The sequence below is a fragment of the Eleutherodactylus coqui genome, chromosome 8 (genome assembly GCF_035609145.1).
Source record: "Eleutherodactylus coqui strain aEleCoq1 chromosome 8, aEleCoq1.hap1, whole genome shotgun sequence".
NCBI lineage: Eukaryota > Metazoa > Chordata > Amphibia > Anura > Eleutherodactylidae > Eleutherodactylus > Eleutherodactylus coqui.
The window spans coordinates 145,117,993-145,137,453 of NC_089844.1; the positions used below are offsets into that span (position 1 = coordinate 145,117,993).

The following is a 19,461-nucleotide window of genomic DNA, read 5'->3' on the forward strand; positions in this document are numbered from 1 at the left end:
ATAGATAGATAGATAGATAGATAGATAGATAGATATGAGAGAGATAGATAGATAGATAGATAGATAGGAGATAGATAGATAGATAGGAGATAGATAGATAGATAGGAGATAGATAGATATGAGAGAGAGAGATAGATAGATATGAGAGAGATAGATAGATAGATAGATAGGAGATAGATAGATAGATAGATATGAGATAGATAGATAGATATGAGATAGATAAACGATATTAATCAGCGTTTACCTCTTGCATCTTTTTGTTCAAATTATTCAGTATCATGAATGTCTGCTCAGAATCCTTTGTCCCCATACTACTGATGAGCATCTCTGTTTTGCTTTTATCGTTGAGCACACCTTCCGCAAGAATCAAGTCAGCTGTCTGCTCAGACGACGTTACGCCTAATAATTGCATCTGTGAACAGATGAAAATTCACAGCATTGAAGACTGTTTTATGCTTTAGAACATTTTACAATATGTAATGGAAACTTAAGTTAAGAAAGAATATCTTGAATCCAGAAATGAAGACGGCAAAGTAAAGAAAAGGTCTTGAAATATCTCAGTTAAAGAGGTGTAGCTGATCGGTAAAACCCCTTCTGCAAGCAGTGGCATAAGGCTTCCTCTCCACGGCCGGGACGGAATATCGCTAGCTGCGTTGTGAATCCTGCGAGCGGAGAATCGCTATGATTCTCTCCTCATGGACCTCGGGGCTGCACGTTCCATAGCAACACTATGGAAAGCGTTCACTGCATAACCCGCAGCCGGATAACGCAATATCACCCGTGGACAGGAGCCCTAATAAATAGGCTAATACTCACCTCTCCCCGCTGTGTCCTGCAGTGCTGCAACAGGGTTTCCCCTCCGGCATCACATCTGCCGCAGTCTGTTTACTGGACGTCACAGGCGCTGTAGCCAATAACAGCTCAGCGATCGAGCACCGGGCTCTGTTATTGGCTGCGGTGCTTGTGACATCTGGTAATAAGACTGTGGCTGGCTGACAATGAGGGGAGCACCGTGGGACACAATGGGAGCAGGGAGGGGTGAATATAAGAATCGTTCTGCTTGCAGAAGGGGTTTTACCAATAAGCTTGAACAACCCCTTTTACAAAAAGGTTGAGTTATCCAAAAAAGATAAAGTTCTAAATATTTCATGTCACCAATGGAAAATCTGGCATTGTCTACCCCTCCCCCCATCTGTCCCCATCCTTTAGGCTACGTGTCCACGGGCGTAGCAGTATCCCACGGCGGAGATGCAGGAGCCGGCACACGGATCTGAAAGATAGGCTGACCGCGGGGAATCACATGCTGCGAATTGCTTGCCACAAGCAGAGAATCGCAATGATTCTCCGCTCGTGGACGGGGCGGCTGCACTCTCCATAGCGTTGCTATGGAGAGCTTTCAACGCGTTCCCCGCGGCTGGATTATCGCCGCGGGGAACGCAATGCAAACTCGTCCGTGGACAGGCAGCCTTATAGGAGAGAAGACCCCTGTCCTTTTAAGCCTTCCCTCTACCTATGCAGAAAGGATTATTAATCAATCATAGATGAGACCTCCGTCTACTAGTAGTTACTACCTGCCTTAAAGAGACATAAATAGACACGCTGCAGAATCGCTCTGCGCAATTCAGCCCTTGAAATACGAGTCTGGGACGCCATAGCTTTTCTACAAGTAAAAACAGAACCAACTGCGCACCATTTACATGTGGATTTTCCCACCGCAGAATTCTTGTGGAATTGCTGTGGGTATTCCGTTGCAGAGTGCCCACAACAACTCTGCCATGTGTGAAGGGGGCCTTAGGGCGCCTTCACACTGGTGATAAAATCACCCGCGGGGGCGAGTGAAAACGCAGAATTATGAAACCAAGGATTTTCAATGGTTTCCTTCACATTTGCGATGTTTTCACTCATGCGACGTTGAAATAAAAAAAAAATCGTGGCATGTCCTATTTTTCTACATTTTGCGTTTTTTTATCTCCCATGTTTCCCTATGGGGCCTCTTTTTTATTGCATCGCAAAGCACAAACTTGCATCTTTTGCGCGATGTGATGTGTTTTTAACATTAGAAAGTCCTGTTAACTTTTGCATTAAAAGTCGCGGGAAAATCGTGTGAAAAAACACACGAGAAAATCAGAAGTGGCCGTAATATTTTTGCGAGAAAAAGCAGCGCTGATGCTCAAAAATCATGGGAAAAAAGCTGCATTTTTGTTGCAGTTCTGTCGCGGTGATATCGCGATCGCCAGTGTGAAGGAGCCATTAGGCCAGTTTCATACAGGCGACATCGCTACAAAGTGCATGTTTTCCAAATGTTTTTTTCACATGAGCGATATTTTGTAAGCTGCTACATTGCGAGAAAACAAAATCACGATATGCTTTATGCATACTTGCTATGTTTTGTAGCCCGTGTTTCCCTATGGAGCGTTCTCGTTTATCGCACCGCACAGCACGAACTTGCGATTTTTGTGCGCTTCGATTTTAACATTAAAAAGTTCTATTAACCTTCTTGCTATAAAATTACGCGACTTTATAGCGTGAGAAAATCCCCGGCATCAGCGACGCAATGACACATGTTCCCAAGAAAAAGCAATAGACCTATAGGGATAAAAAGATAGGGAGCAGACGGCCTATTCCTGATAAGAAAGCAGCGCACTATAGAGAAATGGCTTCATTAACATGACACAAACTGACAGGGGAACTATATGTTTCATGACGGAGGCGGGCGTTTCGTAAAATGTCAGCATTTAGCCGATCTCCACACGGGGCAGAATTTGCTGCAACTAATTGACATGCCGCAGACTTAGGCCTCTTTCACACGACCATATCTGTTTTTACGCTCGACTGATAGCTGAAAAAAATAAAAAAAATTGCATGAAAGGAAGAAAGACGCAATCAAGTCCCAAACTAAATTAGTGTTTTCTCATCCATTCACACGGGCCGCAGCAGCCTGTCGGTAAAAAGGTATTCTGCAGCGCAGAAATCCCTCGGTTGGCAGAAATTCTCGGAATGACTGCGGATGCTTAAATAGAGGCAGCTGACTTCTTGTCCCAACGCTGGACGCAGCTAAACTCCCTCCCCCTCCCTTTTTTTCCAGCTCCCATAGAAGTCTACGGGAGTCTCCAGCGTATCTTGTCGAAAGATAGGGGAAGACCTATATTTTCACCGTATAAAATCGGTCGCCGATGTCCTATACTCACGATTTTTTTTTACGTGCATAAAAATCACTCATCTGAATGAATACATTGGAATCCAATGCTTGAATTAGTTAAATACGTGCTATGTTCATGCGCAAGACGTACGAAATCAGAATAGGCTGCGTGGGATTTTGCGTGAACAAAAAGTGCGCACAAAATACTCTCATGTGAAGTAACCCATTGAAACCAATGGCTTCTATTCACTGCGTTATTGCGTGCACAATACGCTGCGCAAATTCGCCCATGTGACATCGGCCTCAAAAGTGTTCCCAAAACTCTAGTTCTTACGCCCACCTCCCCCCCAATAGGTGATGGAATTATTTGTCGGTGCCTCAGACATTGCCACAGGTGTTTATGCTCTAGGATATCCTGAAAACATGACCTGTTGGGGGCCCTGAGGACTGAGTTTTCTGTATGGCAGTTGAATCTGAGGAAGCTCCGGGTTGGGGCGAAAGGCGTAGATTCCATCAATCTGGTCAATGTAAATAAAGTCAGTGTGTGTTTTAGCATAGCGCACTGGAGTAACGCTCCCAAATCCCTATCTTTTTGCTCAGGTTTCCTGCATTCACTCTACAGCATCAGGTTTCCTGCATTCACTCTACAGCCTCTCATTGGAAGCACAACTAGCAAAGGTGAGCAATTGGCAATTTGCTACCACCTAGTGCTAGAAACTGGTAATGCACATGTAGTACTACCTCTGCTCTCTTTTTTTCTTCCTTCTATACGGATCATTTTTCAATTAAACTATGAGAAAAAAAGAATACATTCGCACGGGGCAGAACTAGTGCGGAATTACTGCAGTGGCAAATTCTGCAGCAGTTCTGCATCCACAGCAGAGTCAGAATCGGCAGACACAGCGCTCCTCTTAACTTGCATTTTTTCATACTATCAGCGCAGCCTTTCTCCTAGTACCCGTCAGCATGCAGTGAGTGCAGTGCCAATAGTCAGATGATCGGAAGTGGCGCAGCATTTTTGCCCCCTGTGAACATACCCTTATGGCCCTTTTAGACAGAACAAGAGTCTCAAGATTCTCGTTTACCCGAGCGTGCGAGCTGGTGACATCATCACCAGCTCGTTTGTGCCCGGGCAGCCTGTTCAGACTGAACTTATGAGAATGATGCTTATTGAGAACCGCGCAGTTCTCATTCTCATTCACACAGGCGATCACACTTTTGCCGTGAGAAAATTGCTGCAAAATCACGTCTTTGTTCCCACGATTTTTGAGCATCAGCGGTGCTTTTCTTTAGAATAATCTCGCATCGCTGCCGCCCCCGATAACATTTCAAATATTTGTTATGGCAAAAGTCAGTGTGACTTTTTAGTGGTAAAATTGCATCGCAACGCGCGTTCGCTGCGTTACAATGCGATAAAAAGACAGCCCCATAGGGAAACAACAAAAAAAAAATCGCACGCCTCAGAAAGAAAGAGCATGCTGCGATTTCCTCTCAACATCGCATCAGTGAAAACACCAATAATGGGAAGGAAACCGTTGTAAATCATTGGTTTCCTAATCTGTTTTTTACTGGCTATCGCATCAGGCAAAAATTGCGCAATTTTCTCACCAGTGTGAACGCACCCTAATCGTTCCTTATCTCACATTTTTGTGCCGGCTGAAGTGGACAATAAGAGAGACCCTCACAATTGGCGTTCGGCCGGTGGCTCACGTGTAAACTGAACGATTATCATCCACTTTCATTTTTTGAATGATTTTTTGAGCGCTAATGAATCCGTCAAAAAACAGCTTTTCGAAATTCTTCAGAAGTTCAGCCCTGTTCCCCTCCTTCTGTTCTCAACTGGCTGCAGCAGGAGCCTCCCCCTACTGCTCTCTCTCAATAGGAGACTAGATTAAACCCCATCGCTGCATTGTTTGTGCGCCAAAACTGTGCTCTTTTAAAGTGGTGGTCCAAGATTACTAAAACATCGCTCCTTCCTCCAAAAACAGCGCCACATACAGTTGTATGCGCTACTTCAGCTCAACACTATTCACTTACATAAAGCGGAGCTGCAATACCAGACACAACCCATGGACAGGTGTGGCGCTGCAGACATGTAGGTCTAAACCTGAATAATTCCTCTCTAAATGGATACTAGAAACAATTTCTATACTTACTACAAAATAAAAATTACTAAAAAGTACACTTACCGCTTCGCCATCACGTAAACGTAATCCTGTAATTACATTTGCAACAGTTATTGTGTTTATGAATGATCCAAAAAGCCTTCCAGAGGATTCCAGGCTGTTTTCTTCACTCTCTTCACTCATGGGGCAGGGAGCTGTAAATGTGGGATAGTTTGTTATTTTATGTTCTTACACATTGGTATCAGTAGATAGATATATTCTATACGTGAAGTTTAATGCATCGCTGAAGGGTGTGGAGGCCGGGGGGCATGTGTGTGGGGTACAGGGGCAACAACTAGCCTCCTCACCTTGGATACAAGATTTTGGTACAGGGCTAAGGCGGCATATTAAATCCGATGAATGAAAGCCTAGCCGCTATATTACAGTCTACACAGACCTTACCTGCATCTGATGGCTGTCTGTTGAGGAAGTCTAGTAACTCTGTGGCAAGGCCTGCTCTGGTTTCATCAGTAAATGTATTATATGCGTCACTGAGGGCTTTTACACTAAGGATGACAAATAAAAACAGGAATTATAAAGCAAAGAAAAAATTGCAGACACAGTAATTAGTAAAACGATCCATACCCACCATGAGTACTACAGCAGTATGTTCATAGGTAGTGGAAGTGCACAGATATCATAGTACGAGTTATGTGGATGAGCTTCCATAAAGTCTCATCCACACGCAGTGCGGATTTAGGGTGTGGATGCTCCGTACGGATTTTGCCCTTTTCAGTGCAAACGATCAAATCTGCAGAAAATCAGCAGCCTTTCCATACCAAAATCCCCGACAAAATCCTCTCCATGATGTGCACATTCGGCACATTCTGTGACTTGTGCCTGTACCGTTAAGCCAGTCTCACACACAAGGCCAGCAAAACGCTGCGATTTGAATTGCGTCATTTTGCCACGATTTTACTGTCGTTCTCGGACGCAGGTTACTGCATCCGACAGCGGTTTTTAATGCATTTCATCATTGCGATGGGTGATGAGGTGCGTTAATCGCGGTAAAATAGAGCAGACAGCACTCAAAAATCGAGGCACTAGAAAGCGCCCCGCATTGGAGCGCAAGACTGCGAGGCCCTATTGAAATCAATGGGAGCGTTATACCGCGATTACCACGGCATTCAAAACACCGTGGTAGTCGCGTTAAAAAACGGATGTGTGAGAGTGGCCTAACACTGATGCACTAAATGATGGCAGTAACAAAAGTCACAGGTGACCTGAATGCTCGCAGCAATATCGCAATCGCCCGTGTGAAACTGGCAAGGGGGGGGGGGGGGGCGTTCACAAGTAGCAGAAAAGGAGCATGTTTTCTGCGTGAAATTAATGAACATTTTGGTGGGGATCCCCAGCAGACATCTACTGAAAGGGTTAAATCAGCTGCGGATCTGCACCAAAATTCAGGTTAAATTGCGTGTAAACGGTACGGCGTTTGACATGAAAATGACACGGATTTTGGCATGGATTTTTTAATGCAGATAAACAGGAATGCGCCCTGAGGCCACTCCCACACACCGCGGCGGTAAAACACACGTTTCAAATACAGATGATGAGGTGCGTTTAAAAGCACTACAACCCGTGTAAATAGAGCCAACAGCGCTTGAAAAGCGTGGCGTTAAAAAAGCGTTGCATTAAAAAACTAGTCTGTGAGGCCCCCTCGCAATCAATGGGAGAGTTTTACGGCGTTTAGCGTGGCATTGGAAACGTTGCGTTAAACGCTGTAAAAAGCGCTGTACGTGAGAGCGGCCTTATAGTACTTCCCCTCCCCCATCACACAGAACGCCCCTTATAATTCCCCCCTCTATCACACAGGTTGCCCCCCCTGGTTCTCCAGTCCCCCTGCCACCTCTCATGCCACACTGTCTGTTACATTGTATGTGAGTTCCGCCGGGGGTCCTGCAGTGCGGCGCTCACAGGTCAGACCATGGTGACTGCTGGGCACAATAGAAACAATTATATTTTACTGACCGCACAGTTCATACAATCATCTGGTCCTCCGCATGGGGCGGGCGGCATCTCCTGCCTCATAACACAGCGCTTACTCCCCATCAGAGGGGAGGAGTCTCAGCCGGGACGAGGAGGAAGCGCTATGTATAACCAAGCAGGATATACTACCCACGCCATGTGGAGGACCGGATCACAGCTGTGTGGTCAGTGAGCACAGCTTGGTCAGAGGGGTCTGTGGCCCCGTTGGCTTGGGGGCCCGCTCACACTTGCGACCCCTATAGTTACGCCAGTATCTATCATTGGAAAGCTTGTTCAAGCAGCCCAGTAGTCCACCATTTTATACCACTCTAGAATGAGAAATCTAATTAATATTGATTTATGCAGATTGGGGGAAATATAGCCATGCTTATGTAAGTTGCCCCTATGACTTCCCCTATTCTCCTTGGGCTAGGTCTACACTACAAATTCTTTACTCTTTAGCTGCCCAATAGTGTCATTGGGTTAATCGGTTAATAGAATGTCAATTCACGCTCCAACCACCAAGATATATCATTCCTTGTCCCCCATGAGCAGGTATTACAGTACTTACGCCGCAACGTAGCAATTGCAATCAGCAGAAGCCAAAATCATCTTAAGCATCTCAGGTTGGAAGCAGTACATGAAATACTGCAGCTGCTGGAAATACATATCCCATTCACTTGAGGTGCTGTATTTGGCGGTGTCAGGCATTGTCTTATCGATGATCGTGCCCAGCATAGTGGCAGCAGTTACTTTCTCCATAGACATTTTATTGGTCTACAAGACAACAGGATAGTGTGAGAAGATACATCGCCTTGTAAAACACTGCAAGGACATAGGTTGGCTCAACTGAAAAAAATTGACCAAAATGGTTCCTCAAAGTTTTCAGGTATAATAAAGATCTACTTTACCTGGTTGGCTGTATTGAAAGAGTTAATGAATTTCGTCATGTCTTGAGAGTTGAAATCCTTCATTCTGGCCGCCACTTGACACATAGCTTCATTGTCCATAGTGTTCTCTGCAGTGAATGTTCCTATTTGGGTGGGGCTGAGACTGCCAAGGATTTGAGCCTAAAATAATACAAAAGACACTTGGAACATCTAGAGAATGAACCTGTGAGAAGGAGAGGTAGGTGGACTGGGAGCTGACAGAATGTACTTACAGGTACAATGTTTGTGTTCCATATTATGAATGCATGTGTGTCTACAAATACTGCAAACTCAGCAGCGTTTCTTCGTAACCACTCTAAAGCGCTGTCTGTTGGCAGCCCGCAACGTACACCTGAAAAATATCACTTCAATCAGTTATGCATGTCATGTAGGACCCTCTCCCTCTCTCTCTCCCGTCTGCCCACCGCAGACTTACCATTTTGCGCAGGAGTATTATCTAACTGACGTGCCATAAATGCGGCTGAATCCATTCTGGTTTCTTCTGTCATTTTATTATATGCAGCGCTTAAGGACTTTACTCTGCAAAAAACACCATTAGCCGATGGGCGTCAATACTTGTTACAAAGCAGCTAGTCAAGTTTGGCGTCTAAAGTTGGCTATTTTTCCAAAGGCTTAATTTCAAAATTGTTCCGTTTGACTCTATATCGGACGTTTTTAATGGCGATTTCCAGACATATGAAGTCAAATGAAGCTACAGCTGCCATGTTATCCTTAAAGGGGCTGTGTGAAATAAGAAATAAAAGCTATTTTTTCTTTTCAGAAACAGCGCCACCTTTCTCAACAGGATGTGTCCAGTATTTCAGCTCAACTCCATTCCCTTAAATGAGGTTCATTTTCGATACCTGATACGGACTTTGGGGAAGAGTGGCGCTGTTTCTAGGTGGAAAGTAGTAGAGAACCAGCACAATGACACTCGTTTGATATCAAGTCTGTGTCAGTTGTCCTCATACAATCAACATGTAATTACGTTATATTAACTCACATGGTCTGATAAATGTCACAGGACAGTGGGAAAGGAATACCAAATAGATCCTCTCTAGTGATAAAAGGTAAGCAGAACTCCACGTTGCCCATAAAAAGACTCCATTGCTCTAGTGATAAAGTATTGAAGAATGCAGAGTACACCTCAAATGCATAACGTAACACCACTTTCAAAGATCCCTCCGAAATGATAAACCCTTGGGCCTGCAATACAATAAAAGTGCATATAGTGAATAAACTAATAAAAAAATATGACAGTGTTGTCCTCTCACCTGCTCTCACATGTGGGTCACTATGGAGCTTCATAACCTTCCTCTACTATAGTCAGTAGCCCACGGAAATTACACATTACACTGATTTCAATGGGTATCATGCAGTCCTTTAGATGCCCTGTGGTGGCGCTGCAGGGAAGTTGAACATTTGCTGCTAGGTTCTCCCTTCAGACACATTGTGATCACTTTATTGTCAAGTGGCCCCATTAACAAAAAAGGATAGTGCAATGTGAACAACCCCTTTAATTCTAAATTCCCATTGAAACCTATCACGTAATCAGAACACTTTAATCAACTTTCTATGGTTAGTTCTGCAGTATTTATCAGTCACTTCTTTAACAGATTTCTTATGTTTCAGGAAAACCTACCGTAATGAATCCTTTTATTTGGCCCAAAAAGTCTCCCATTTTGTCTGTTGTAGTAATGCGCATACAGATGTCCTCCATTTTCGCGCTGTCCGCCAGCGCTCCCGTTTGAGCAACAAGTTGTGCACATTGGGCACCAGTGAGGGAATCGATAGCCTGAGTCTAGAGAACAAATCATGCAAAATACAGGATTGTAATCTGACATTGAGCTTCATTGAAATTCTTTATAGCCGCATGCAAAGCGGTCTAGTATCCAGAGTACAGCTCTCTGTACAGTAGAGGGGAGCTCTGTGATGGACCACAGTCATCTTTATATTTTATACATGACATAAATGGAAGGGTATTTACCGCATTGAATTCAGGATTTACTTCCATATATTCGGCAAGTGATGCAAACGGTCTAAATGCTCCATACCAATAGTTCACGAATTCACTGCTGTTTCCAGATTCCATGCCACAAGCAGATCCTGGAAAATGTCATTTCAAAAAAACTCTAAGTGGCAGGAAATTTATAAATCATAACATACCGTGTTTTCCCAAAAATAAGACAGTGTCTTATATTAATTTTTGTTCAAAAAGGTGTAACTTTTTTACATGTATAGCTGTCTGGACACTATTTAAATTGACTTTTTTAACTGTTAGCAGGGCTTAATTATGGAGTAGGGCTTATATTTCAAGCCTCCTCAAAAAGCCTGAAAAATCATTTTGCGTCCTCAAAAATTTTGGAAAATCTTACTTTCAGGGTATGTCTTATTATCAGGGAAACAGGGTAGATGGCATGCCATCGATCCCAATCCAATGCCCTGCCCCCTGGAGTATTGGAAAATAGCTGATTTTAGGTCAAATATAGATGGAGTTGACAATTCTTTGACTTCTTATTACATTTGTGGGTACATTGGCCTAAACCAGTGGTCTCCAATCAGTGGCTGTTGCAAAACTACAACTCCCAGCATACCCGGACATCCGTAGCGTCTCAGGGCCGGCCGGGAGTTGTAGTTTTGTAACACCTGGTCAAAAACCAATGGGATTCAGGGGAAACAGCCAGTTCCAATGGCATAATACTTAAGATTGGTGTGATGTTAATATATTACCTTTAGTGTTTTTCTGATCCAAGTTAAACTTTCTGATTTCTTGACTTATGGCCGTCTTTAGCTCCTCACTCAGTATGTCAAAGTTTTCAGAGCAACCTGCAACCCTACACAAGGAAAAGTGCGTATCCTTAGTCTCTATGCACACAGTTTTTCAGTCCGCTTTTGAAGCGATATTTCGGCCTGACAATTGGATGGAAATAGCACCCATTCATTTGAATTGATCTTTGCACATGTTTTTTTTTACTCGGATGAATAGCTTGAGTAAAAAAATGAATAAATCACAACATGCCGAATTCTCGTCTGATTTTCGGTCAAGAATAGTACATGGCAATGTGCGGCGTTCAGCACATCGGACAGCACACAGGCGGGATGTCCGTGTGCAGACTGATGCAAGTTACACCTGAGAATCTTGGGCACAACGTATTATTCAGCCGTGTGCATGTAGCCTTAGCATGGATGAGCCCTGCTTTGGGCTATTCTTTACAACAGAACGGACTTAGTAAATAGGGACAAAAACTTACAGGTATTTTTGAGACTCGCAGTCACCGACTGACAGGCCGTTAAAAAATTCCGGAGAAATACCGGATATATATACTGGAGCGTTATCGTCAAACCAGAACTTGTAGTCGTCAGCAGTTCTCAGATCACCAGGTAGCTTACTTGTGAGAACGTCAGCTAATAGAAGTGTGGTTGGGGGATTTAGTTTCACGTTTTGCTAGGGATGAAAACAGAAAGATAATATGATACATTCTATACAAAAGATGTTCAGTCCAGCTTATCCAATTAGTGTGTGCAAGTGCTAGACAGTACAATATACACAGGAGTGATAAGAGCCCAACTGTATGCAATAACTAAGGCTGCTCTAAAATGTGTGTCTGGATCATAGGATGGATTTTATGGAAACCTTCAAGAAAAAACACAAGTTTTAAAGTTTAGACCACTGAATGCTGGATTTCTCCTTTTTCTTATGCCGTATGCTACGCTATATCTTCCAAAGGAAGGGAGGAACAGGTATTTCCCAGTCTGGGGAGTAATGGCAATACGATGCATTAAACCTCCTCAACAGACCACCTCTTTGTGAAGACCAACCCCGCTAAGGTCAGAGTTTGCTGTGACAAGTTTGTAGTTCCATTACTTTCTATGTATATCAGCTACTCCTTTGAGAAGACCGCTCTTCCAGAAGACTCTATGTCCCTGCCGTTTCTCTTATGACCATTGTATACATGTATTCAATCATACCTGTTTTGTCAGTGTTGTACACTCAGCAATGAAACCACGGAGGTTTTTCATGTCAAGTTCATTAAGTTGTACCATAACCTCGGATGTTTGAATTAGATTATCTGCAGTGAATCCGATTAATATTTCAGCCAATTGTTTTCCATTGCACATTCCGAGGATGTCAAACTATTGGACAGGAGAATCAGAAAATAACATCTTACAACTCATATTAAGACACTTAATTAGATTCTCAAAGCATTGAGTTATTCGCAGGCTACAGTTCAAGGCTGGCAGCAATTTTAGGACCAATGTTAGAATCTAATGGCCACGACCTCAGGCATGTTCTGTATATGTAAAGCTAGACAGTAAACCTACCGGATTCAATTCACCGTAAATCATTCGCAAATCATAGAATGACATATAGTTGTCAAATCCATAGAATCCTCCCATAAAGGACATGCTGTCGGTGTACAAGCTTCCACAGGTATCTACAGGACCATGAAGCAAATGGTTAATATCACATGTTTTCTTCTATTTTAGCTTATAGTATAAGTAGTTATATCAGGTCACCTGAGGAGCCACTTTTTTTGTCTAAGCGAATAGTATACATTTTTTGTGCGATAGAACTGCAAATTTCATCAGATAAGTCTGCAATGACACTGCCGAATGCCGGAAACCTGAGGAACAAGATAAACAATGAGCGGTACAATTTTATTTACTATTTTACATCTTTCATGCGTTTTGGTTTCGTTCACTTATTTGGACTCGCACGTCAAGCCTGAATTATACAGGTCAGGTATTGGGACACTAGGCCAACAACATTCAGCTGCCTCTACCCCAATCTTGGCTCTTTTCCTCCAAGACTACCTGTATTGGTTGCATAGAGTTCATCAACCACTCTTGTGGGGAGCACCTCCAGAAGTTATGACATCTGTGACGTAAGTGCTATTAATCGTAACTGTATGTTGTTTTCGTATGACATCGTATAGCATAGTTATTACATTACTGTATGAATGGAGCCGCTATTTAGTCACTGTATGGCCTCACGTCCACGGGCGGATCAGATTTCGCATGCGGATTTCCGCAGAGGGAGACCTGCAGAAACCATTTGCGGGAGTAATGGTTTTTCCACGCAGATGCACTGCAGATCATCCACATGGGAAACAATCCACAACTCCACCTCCCAGCCTTTTCCCCATCTCCCTAATTGATTTTAACCTTTAAATCCGCAGTGCACTGTGGATGGTCCGCACCCATTGACTTTTATTGAGCCCGTCTGCACGGAATCCGCACTGAAATGGAGCGTGCTACGATCTGTTTTCTGCACCAAACGGTCCGCAAATTAAATCCGCATGCTTAAGTTCAGTTACAGGCGTCACTGCTTCCCTATGGGCGCATTGAATTGCGGATCCACAAGTCAAATCCACCCGTGGACATTGGGCCTAAGTCAGTATTGTTTAAGCACTCTATGATGCCACTTATGCACTATGCAGTACATTATCTTTGCAATGGATGGTGGTGGCAGTACCGAATGCGTTATTATTTAGACAACAGCGTGTAATTGTTATTTCGGCACCATATGATATATTTGTACAGTTTTATATGGTTATTTGCACAATGTCTGATAGCACATCATAGAGAGTGGCACCAAGAGAAGGAATCCCAAGTAGCATCATCCACCTTATGGTGTACCCTGGTGGTACTCATATTGCAAGAGTGTATCTGAAACTAAAGAACCATAGTATGTGTGTATATATATATATATGGACTAATACTCACATTACAACATATAGATCGCAGGACATGTCATTGGGGATTAAATCCACGCAATCCTCATTAGTACCGGGAAGGAACATTTTAAATATAGACCCGAACTGTGCAATCTGTTCTTGGGTCATTAAGTTTAGATTTGACACAAACATTGTAAAGAAGGTGGTCATGCATTTCTCCCTCACTTCGGGTGTCATTTTTGAGCTCCCCTACAATGGAAAGATCTTAGCATTATTCCGGATGCTGTTTATTATGAAGTTTCTAAGGATCCATTATTACATGAGAGTAGAACTGTTACCTCTGTATAACGTGCATTAGCCTGCATCATAAATTCGAACATCTCTCTGATAGATACCATGTTGTTCGGTCCTCGCAGAGAATCCAACACAATATTTGTTTTAGTAAGATTTTGCATGACGTCTGAGCTGACAAAATAATCCGCCTTCTGCATGGTGCTCAGTGCATTGATGACTGAAAGCTGGTAGGTGAAGATACATCATATTTGCAGTTAATTGTTTTTTTTTTTTATTTCAACATATTTTTATTGGTTTTATGTTGCATATATAACATTACGTTAACATATTATGAAAGTGGTGTGATGTTCACATCACCGGCTTAATGTTGCAACTAATAAAGAAAAGACAAGAAAAACATTATGATAATGTGTGCGTTATCTTCTGATAGTTGACAGACAAGGGGAGGTATGATATACGGGGAGGGCGGGGAAGGGGGGGGGGTCCAGGTTAGTGCCTTTTGGTTGTCCCACTACTCGAGGTATGAGTTGGCTACTCACAGTTACCGTCTTGTAGCCACCTGGTGATTAGAGGAGAGTTACGTGCGTCTATCCAGATTGCCCAGGTGCGGTAGAAATTCTCGGCTCCGGTTGTATCTTCCTGTGATCTTATTCTCTCTAATCTTTCGATCTCGTCTAAAGCCCCAACCCATGCGCATCTAGGGATTTCTGTGTCCTTTTTCCAGAATCTGGGTATTACTTGCCTCGTGGCCATTATGAAAAATTTCAGCAGGCCTTTTTTGAGTGAGTGGGCGCCAAGTGGGGGGAAGGATAGAAGTGCCACCTCAGGTGTCAGGGTCAGTGATTCCCTGCACACCCTCTCGTATAATTTTCCCATGTCTCGCCAGATGGGTCTGATTATGGGGCACTCCCACCATATATGTAGCATCAAGCCCACTTCCCCGTGGCATCGCCAGCACATATTTGAAGCCGATGGGAATAGAGCGTGGAGCCTCTCTGGTGTCATGTACCATCTTGACAAAATCTTAAAGTTCAGCTCCTGCAGCCTACTTGCCACCGACATCTTATGGGTGTGCTGGAAGGCTCTGCTCCAGAGCTCTCCGGGAAAGGATCTACCCAGGACCTCCTCCCATGCGGCAACCCACCTGGGAGTGTGACCACCCAGCTTCTCCTCCAGTAGCTGGCTATATAACATTGACACGGTATGCTTGGGCGCCTCCCCTCTGCTGCATAGTTCCTCAAACGGGGTAAGGTTTAGGTTCCACCCCCGTTCCGGCCTCACTTTTCCTAGGTAGCTACGAACCTGCAAATATTGCATCCATGAGCCCGAGGGAATTCCTCCTGTCCCCTGTATAGTCGCCAGGTCTCGTATGCCCCGGGTGTCCACCACCTCCCCTATCCTAGCTTCTGTTCCATTGGGTAGGGCAGTTAATTGTTTTTTAACCTTTCTGCGGATATCCATCAGATCTAAATGTATGTATATCCACCCCACTGACCCACTTATAAGTATAATAATGCACTCAACAGTCATATTCTCAATTAACTCATTCAATTTAAATGCATTTTTATTCCACATTAAAGGCTCCTTCACACAGCTGAATTTGGGCGCGTAAAAATTTACGTGTGCAATACGCAGAGAATAGAACCCATTGATTTCAATGGATTCGTGCACATTTCCATTTTTTGCTTGCACCTTTATCGCGTGCACAAACGAGTAGAACGCGGTCTATTTTTGTTTGTTGTCAAGGTTCCCCACAGAAGTCTATGTGAGGTGCGTAATACGCTGCGCAATTCCATGAGATAAAGAACACATCTGGAACTTATTAGGCCATTTAAATGGGGGCGTGTGCACAGATGAACATGTCCTGCGAGCGCAAAAAGGACTATAAAATACGCCAGGCCTGGTTCACAGCGCAAATAAGTTGCGCTGAGTCACACGGAAAAACGCATATGACCGTGTGAAACCACCCTAAGGCTGGATTCACACGGCCATATTGTAAGTTGCGAGAATCTCAGGCAAAACTTGCATCAGACAGCAAACAGACACTCATCCGTGTACTGTCTGATCTACACGGACAGTGCCCATTGCATGTTCCAATCGCATCCATAAAAGCAGACGAGAATAGGACATGCAACAATTTTTTTTTTACACGGGCCATCACTCTGCTTATGCACGAAGCCCTATAGGCTATAATGGGGCCATCTGCTGTCCATGGAATACATAGACAGCATAGGGCCTGAAATCACAGCCCTAATAGAGAGTGATTCCATATTCAGGACCCTATGGATATGCCATAAAAGTCAGAAAGGTATGTTTTCTATTCTAGCCCTCACCACCCCTGGCCCAGCTGTACGAGATGGTCGGGGTTGGCTGGATCACAGAAACAGCCAAGTGCGGCTGGAGATTGCAGTTTCCACAGCTCCCATAGAAGTCAATGAGAGTTATGCAGGCAGCATAGCGCAGCAAGCTATGCTGTTCCTTTAACTCCCAAGTTATAGAAACAAAGTAGCTTGCTGTGTTATACTGTATGTGTAACTCGCATTGACTTCTTTGGGAGTTATGCAGACAGTATAGCCCAGCCCCAACTTGGTTGTTTCTGTAAACTCAACCATCCAGCCCCCTCACATGAAGCAGTGTTGCCATCACAGCCATGTTTGACTAAGATGGGAACAACCTTTTCAAAGATTACAGCTGATCACTGAGGGCTCAGTCAAACAAGCGGAGATCTGCACCGCGTGTGGGAAAAAATCCACATGACCACGTCCATTGCCACCTATGGCCGCCTGCAGACGGCCGGGTCGAATCCGTCTGCGAGATTTCTCACAGCGGGACCCAACCAGAGCCCCTGCAGAGACCAGCGCGGCACTCACCTGCTCCCACGGCTCCGGATCTTTCATGGGCTGGCGTCCGGGGAGTGACATTTCTGTGCGGGTGATTTGTTTTCTGCATGGGATTTCGTGCAGACAAATTCCGTCCGTCTGCCTACGATTGCGTTTTCTAACGCAATCCTATGGCAGCTTCCATGGGTGGAAATTCTCCGGAAAATCCCACTGCAGAATTTCCGCCCGTGTGCAGGGGGCCTAAATGTTCTATCTTTGGTAGGTGCTGATTTTTGCCCGCATACGTGGTGCATTTTTTTTTCCACGCGGAAAAACACGCGGATCTCCGCTCGTCTGACCGAGCCATGAGGGATTTGTGATCAGCTTATCAATTGAAGACCCGCTAACGAAATAGGTGGTATCCAAAGCAGACTGCCCCTTTAATATTCATCTTAGGGTGGGTTCACACGAGCGTGTTTTTGTGCGTACTTAGGTCCGTACTTAGGTGCGCACCTAGGTATGAGCAAAAACACGTGTGAACACAGCTGGGTGCTTGTTGTCAATGGAGCCGCGGCTGCTGCCGGCGGCTCCCTTGAAAACAATGGTCTGCCGGCACCCCTGCATTCTTTTTCAGGGAAGGGCTTTACATATAAGCTCTTCCCCGAATAAGAAACATTTTAGTGTAAAAAAAAACAAACAAAAAAAACCTTACCTCTCCGCCGCTGCCGTGACCCCCGCGGGCATGAAGAACACATCTTCCGCATGCGGCAGATGTTTCCTTCACCTCCGCTAGTTAAAAGAATTCCCTGCTGCTACATCTGCCACATCTGTGGCTGAGCCCCGGCAGGTGAGTATTGTTTTCCTTTTTGTTTTTTACACTATTTTAAATGGCTTTTCAGGGAAGGGCTTACGAAGCCCTACCCTGAAAAGCCATTGACGGCCACTGGGCTCAGCGGCGACTTCTGGCGCTGTCCCCGGCTCTATAGTTCTCAGCTATCAGCAGCCGGAGATTTAAAATCCCCACCTGCTGGTAGCTCTGATTGTGCTTGGCTGAAGCGCTCAGCCAATCACAATTAGAGCTACCAGCAGGCGAGGATTTTAAATCCCCGGCTGCTGATAGCTGAGAACTACAGAGCCAGGGACAACGGCAGAAGTCGCGGCTGAGCCCCGGCAGCTGAAGTGAGGTGAGTATGCTTTATTTTTTTAACACTACTTTTCTTGGATTTTCAGGGAAGGGCTTATGTTTAAAGCCTTTCCCTGAAATCCATTGACGGGGTGCCACAGCAGGATCTGTTCTTCATGCCCGAGGGGGTCACGGCAGCGGTGGAGAGGTAAGGTTTTTTTTGTTTGTTTTTTTTAACACTAAAATGTTTCTTTTTCAGGGAAGCGCTTAGATGTAAAGCACTTCCCTGAAAAAGAATGCAGGATGCCGGCAGACCATTGTTTTCAATGGAGCCGCCGCGGCTCCATTGAAAACAATGCATGCATTCCCAATGGTGGACGCATGTCCTATCTTTACAGGCACGCACCTGAAAAGTACGGACATGTGCACACACCATAGGGAATGCAATGTTGTAAATACACACTCGTGTGAACCCACCCTTACAGATAGATTACTCTTTAGCTTGACCCCTAGTGCGATGTGATATCACAGTGTTCCGTGCTATCAGGGAGGTTTATTTACACTTTGAATCGCTTTTAGCTTTCATTGGGTTACGATAAGAGAACTTTCTGAGCCATGCTATCACAATCAAGGTAAAATTTGCCCCGTCTGTAATTCATTATTATTACAGCAGAATGACTTACTGCGTTAAAAGTTGGATAAACCTGAAACACAGTCTCCATTTCCATATCATTAAAGAATTGCATGCACACACGGTTCTTCCATTCTTCTGCTGTATCTGAACTTCTGACACATCCTGAAAGATATCAAACCCAACAGTGAGCAACTTATATAAACAGTTAGAATTTTTTTGCATTTAGCTCTTCCAAATGATCGCAACCACAAAGATATGCCAACAAAAATGTTTAGCCCAAGAGTCTGGAAGGTGCGCTATAGCTGATACGTGAATGTTCCACTAACACAACATGCCGTTTGGAGATAGTAATTCACCACAACATTTACCTTGGAGGTTTTTATCTTGGAGACGCTGAAGAATCCAGTTTGCCATCATGCTTTTGGTTTCATCACTCATGCTAGAGAATTGTTCGTTTAATGGTATTACCCTGAAAAGAACAAAAGAAAAGACATGAGGGTCAAAGAACAGTGTTCCACGAAAGCAAGGCAGCCACCTAAATTAAAAGGGTTGTACAGAAATAGAAAACCATAGCTGTTTTCTTTCAGAAATAGCACCACTCCTGTTCATGGGTTGTGTTAGGTATTGCACCTCAGCTCCATTGAAGTCAATGAGCTACAATAGCAATAAGCAACAAGATAAATCCATAATTTACCATTCACTCACATAACTC

General features: G+C 44.1%; 1 protein-coding gene across 2 annotated transcripts in view; it reads right to left on the minus strand.

Moving 5' to 3' along the window:
* Positions 1-19,461, minus strand: part of LOC136576957 (uncharacterized) — a 299,361-nt gene that overhangs the window by 245,262 nt on the left and 34,638 nt on the right. Inside the window, exons 19-37 of one of the 2 annotated variants that reach the window (XM_066576622.1) lie at positions 19,118-19,218; positions 18,799-18,911; positions 14,218-14,397; positions 13,929-14,128; positions 12,720-12,826; positions 12,525-12,637; positions 12,171-12,335; positions 11,453-11,646; positions 10,932-11,035; positions 10,189-10,307; positions 9,844-10,002; positions 9,205-9,407; positions 8,638-8,741; positions 8,435-8,553; positions 8,184-8,342; positions 7,844-8,049; positions 5,707-5,810; positions 5,329-5,459; positions 245-412 (exon numbers count right to left, since the gene is read on the minus strand). In XM_066576622.1, coding sequence (XP_066432719.1) covers positions 245-412; positions 5,329-5,459; positions 5,707-5,810; positions 7,844-8,049; positions 8,184-8,342; positions 8,435-8,553; positions 8,638-8,741; positions 9,205-9,407; positions 9,844-10,002; positions 10,189-10,307; positions 10,932-11,035; positions 11,453-11,646; positions 12,171-12,335; positions 12,525-12,637; positions 12,720-12,826; positions 13,929-14,128; positions 14,218-14,397; positions 18,799-18,911; positions 19,118-19,218 — 2,749 coding nt within the window. The remainder of the gene's footprint in view (positions 1-244; positions 413-5,328; positions 5,460-5,706; positions 5,811-7,843; positions 8,050-8,183; positions 8,343-8,434; positions 8,554-8,637; positions 8,742-9,204; positions 9,408-9,843; positions 10,003-10,188; positions 10,308-10,931; positions 11,036-11,452; positions 11,647-12,170; positions 12,336-12,524; positions 12,638-12,719; positions 12,827-13,928; positions 14,129-14,217; positions 14,398-18,798; positions 18,912-19,117; positions 19,219-19,461) is intronic. The other variant, XM_066576623.1, reaches the window with a different exon arrangement.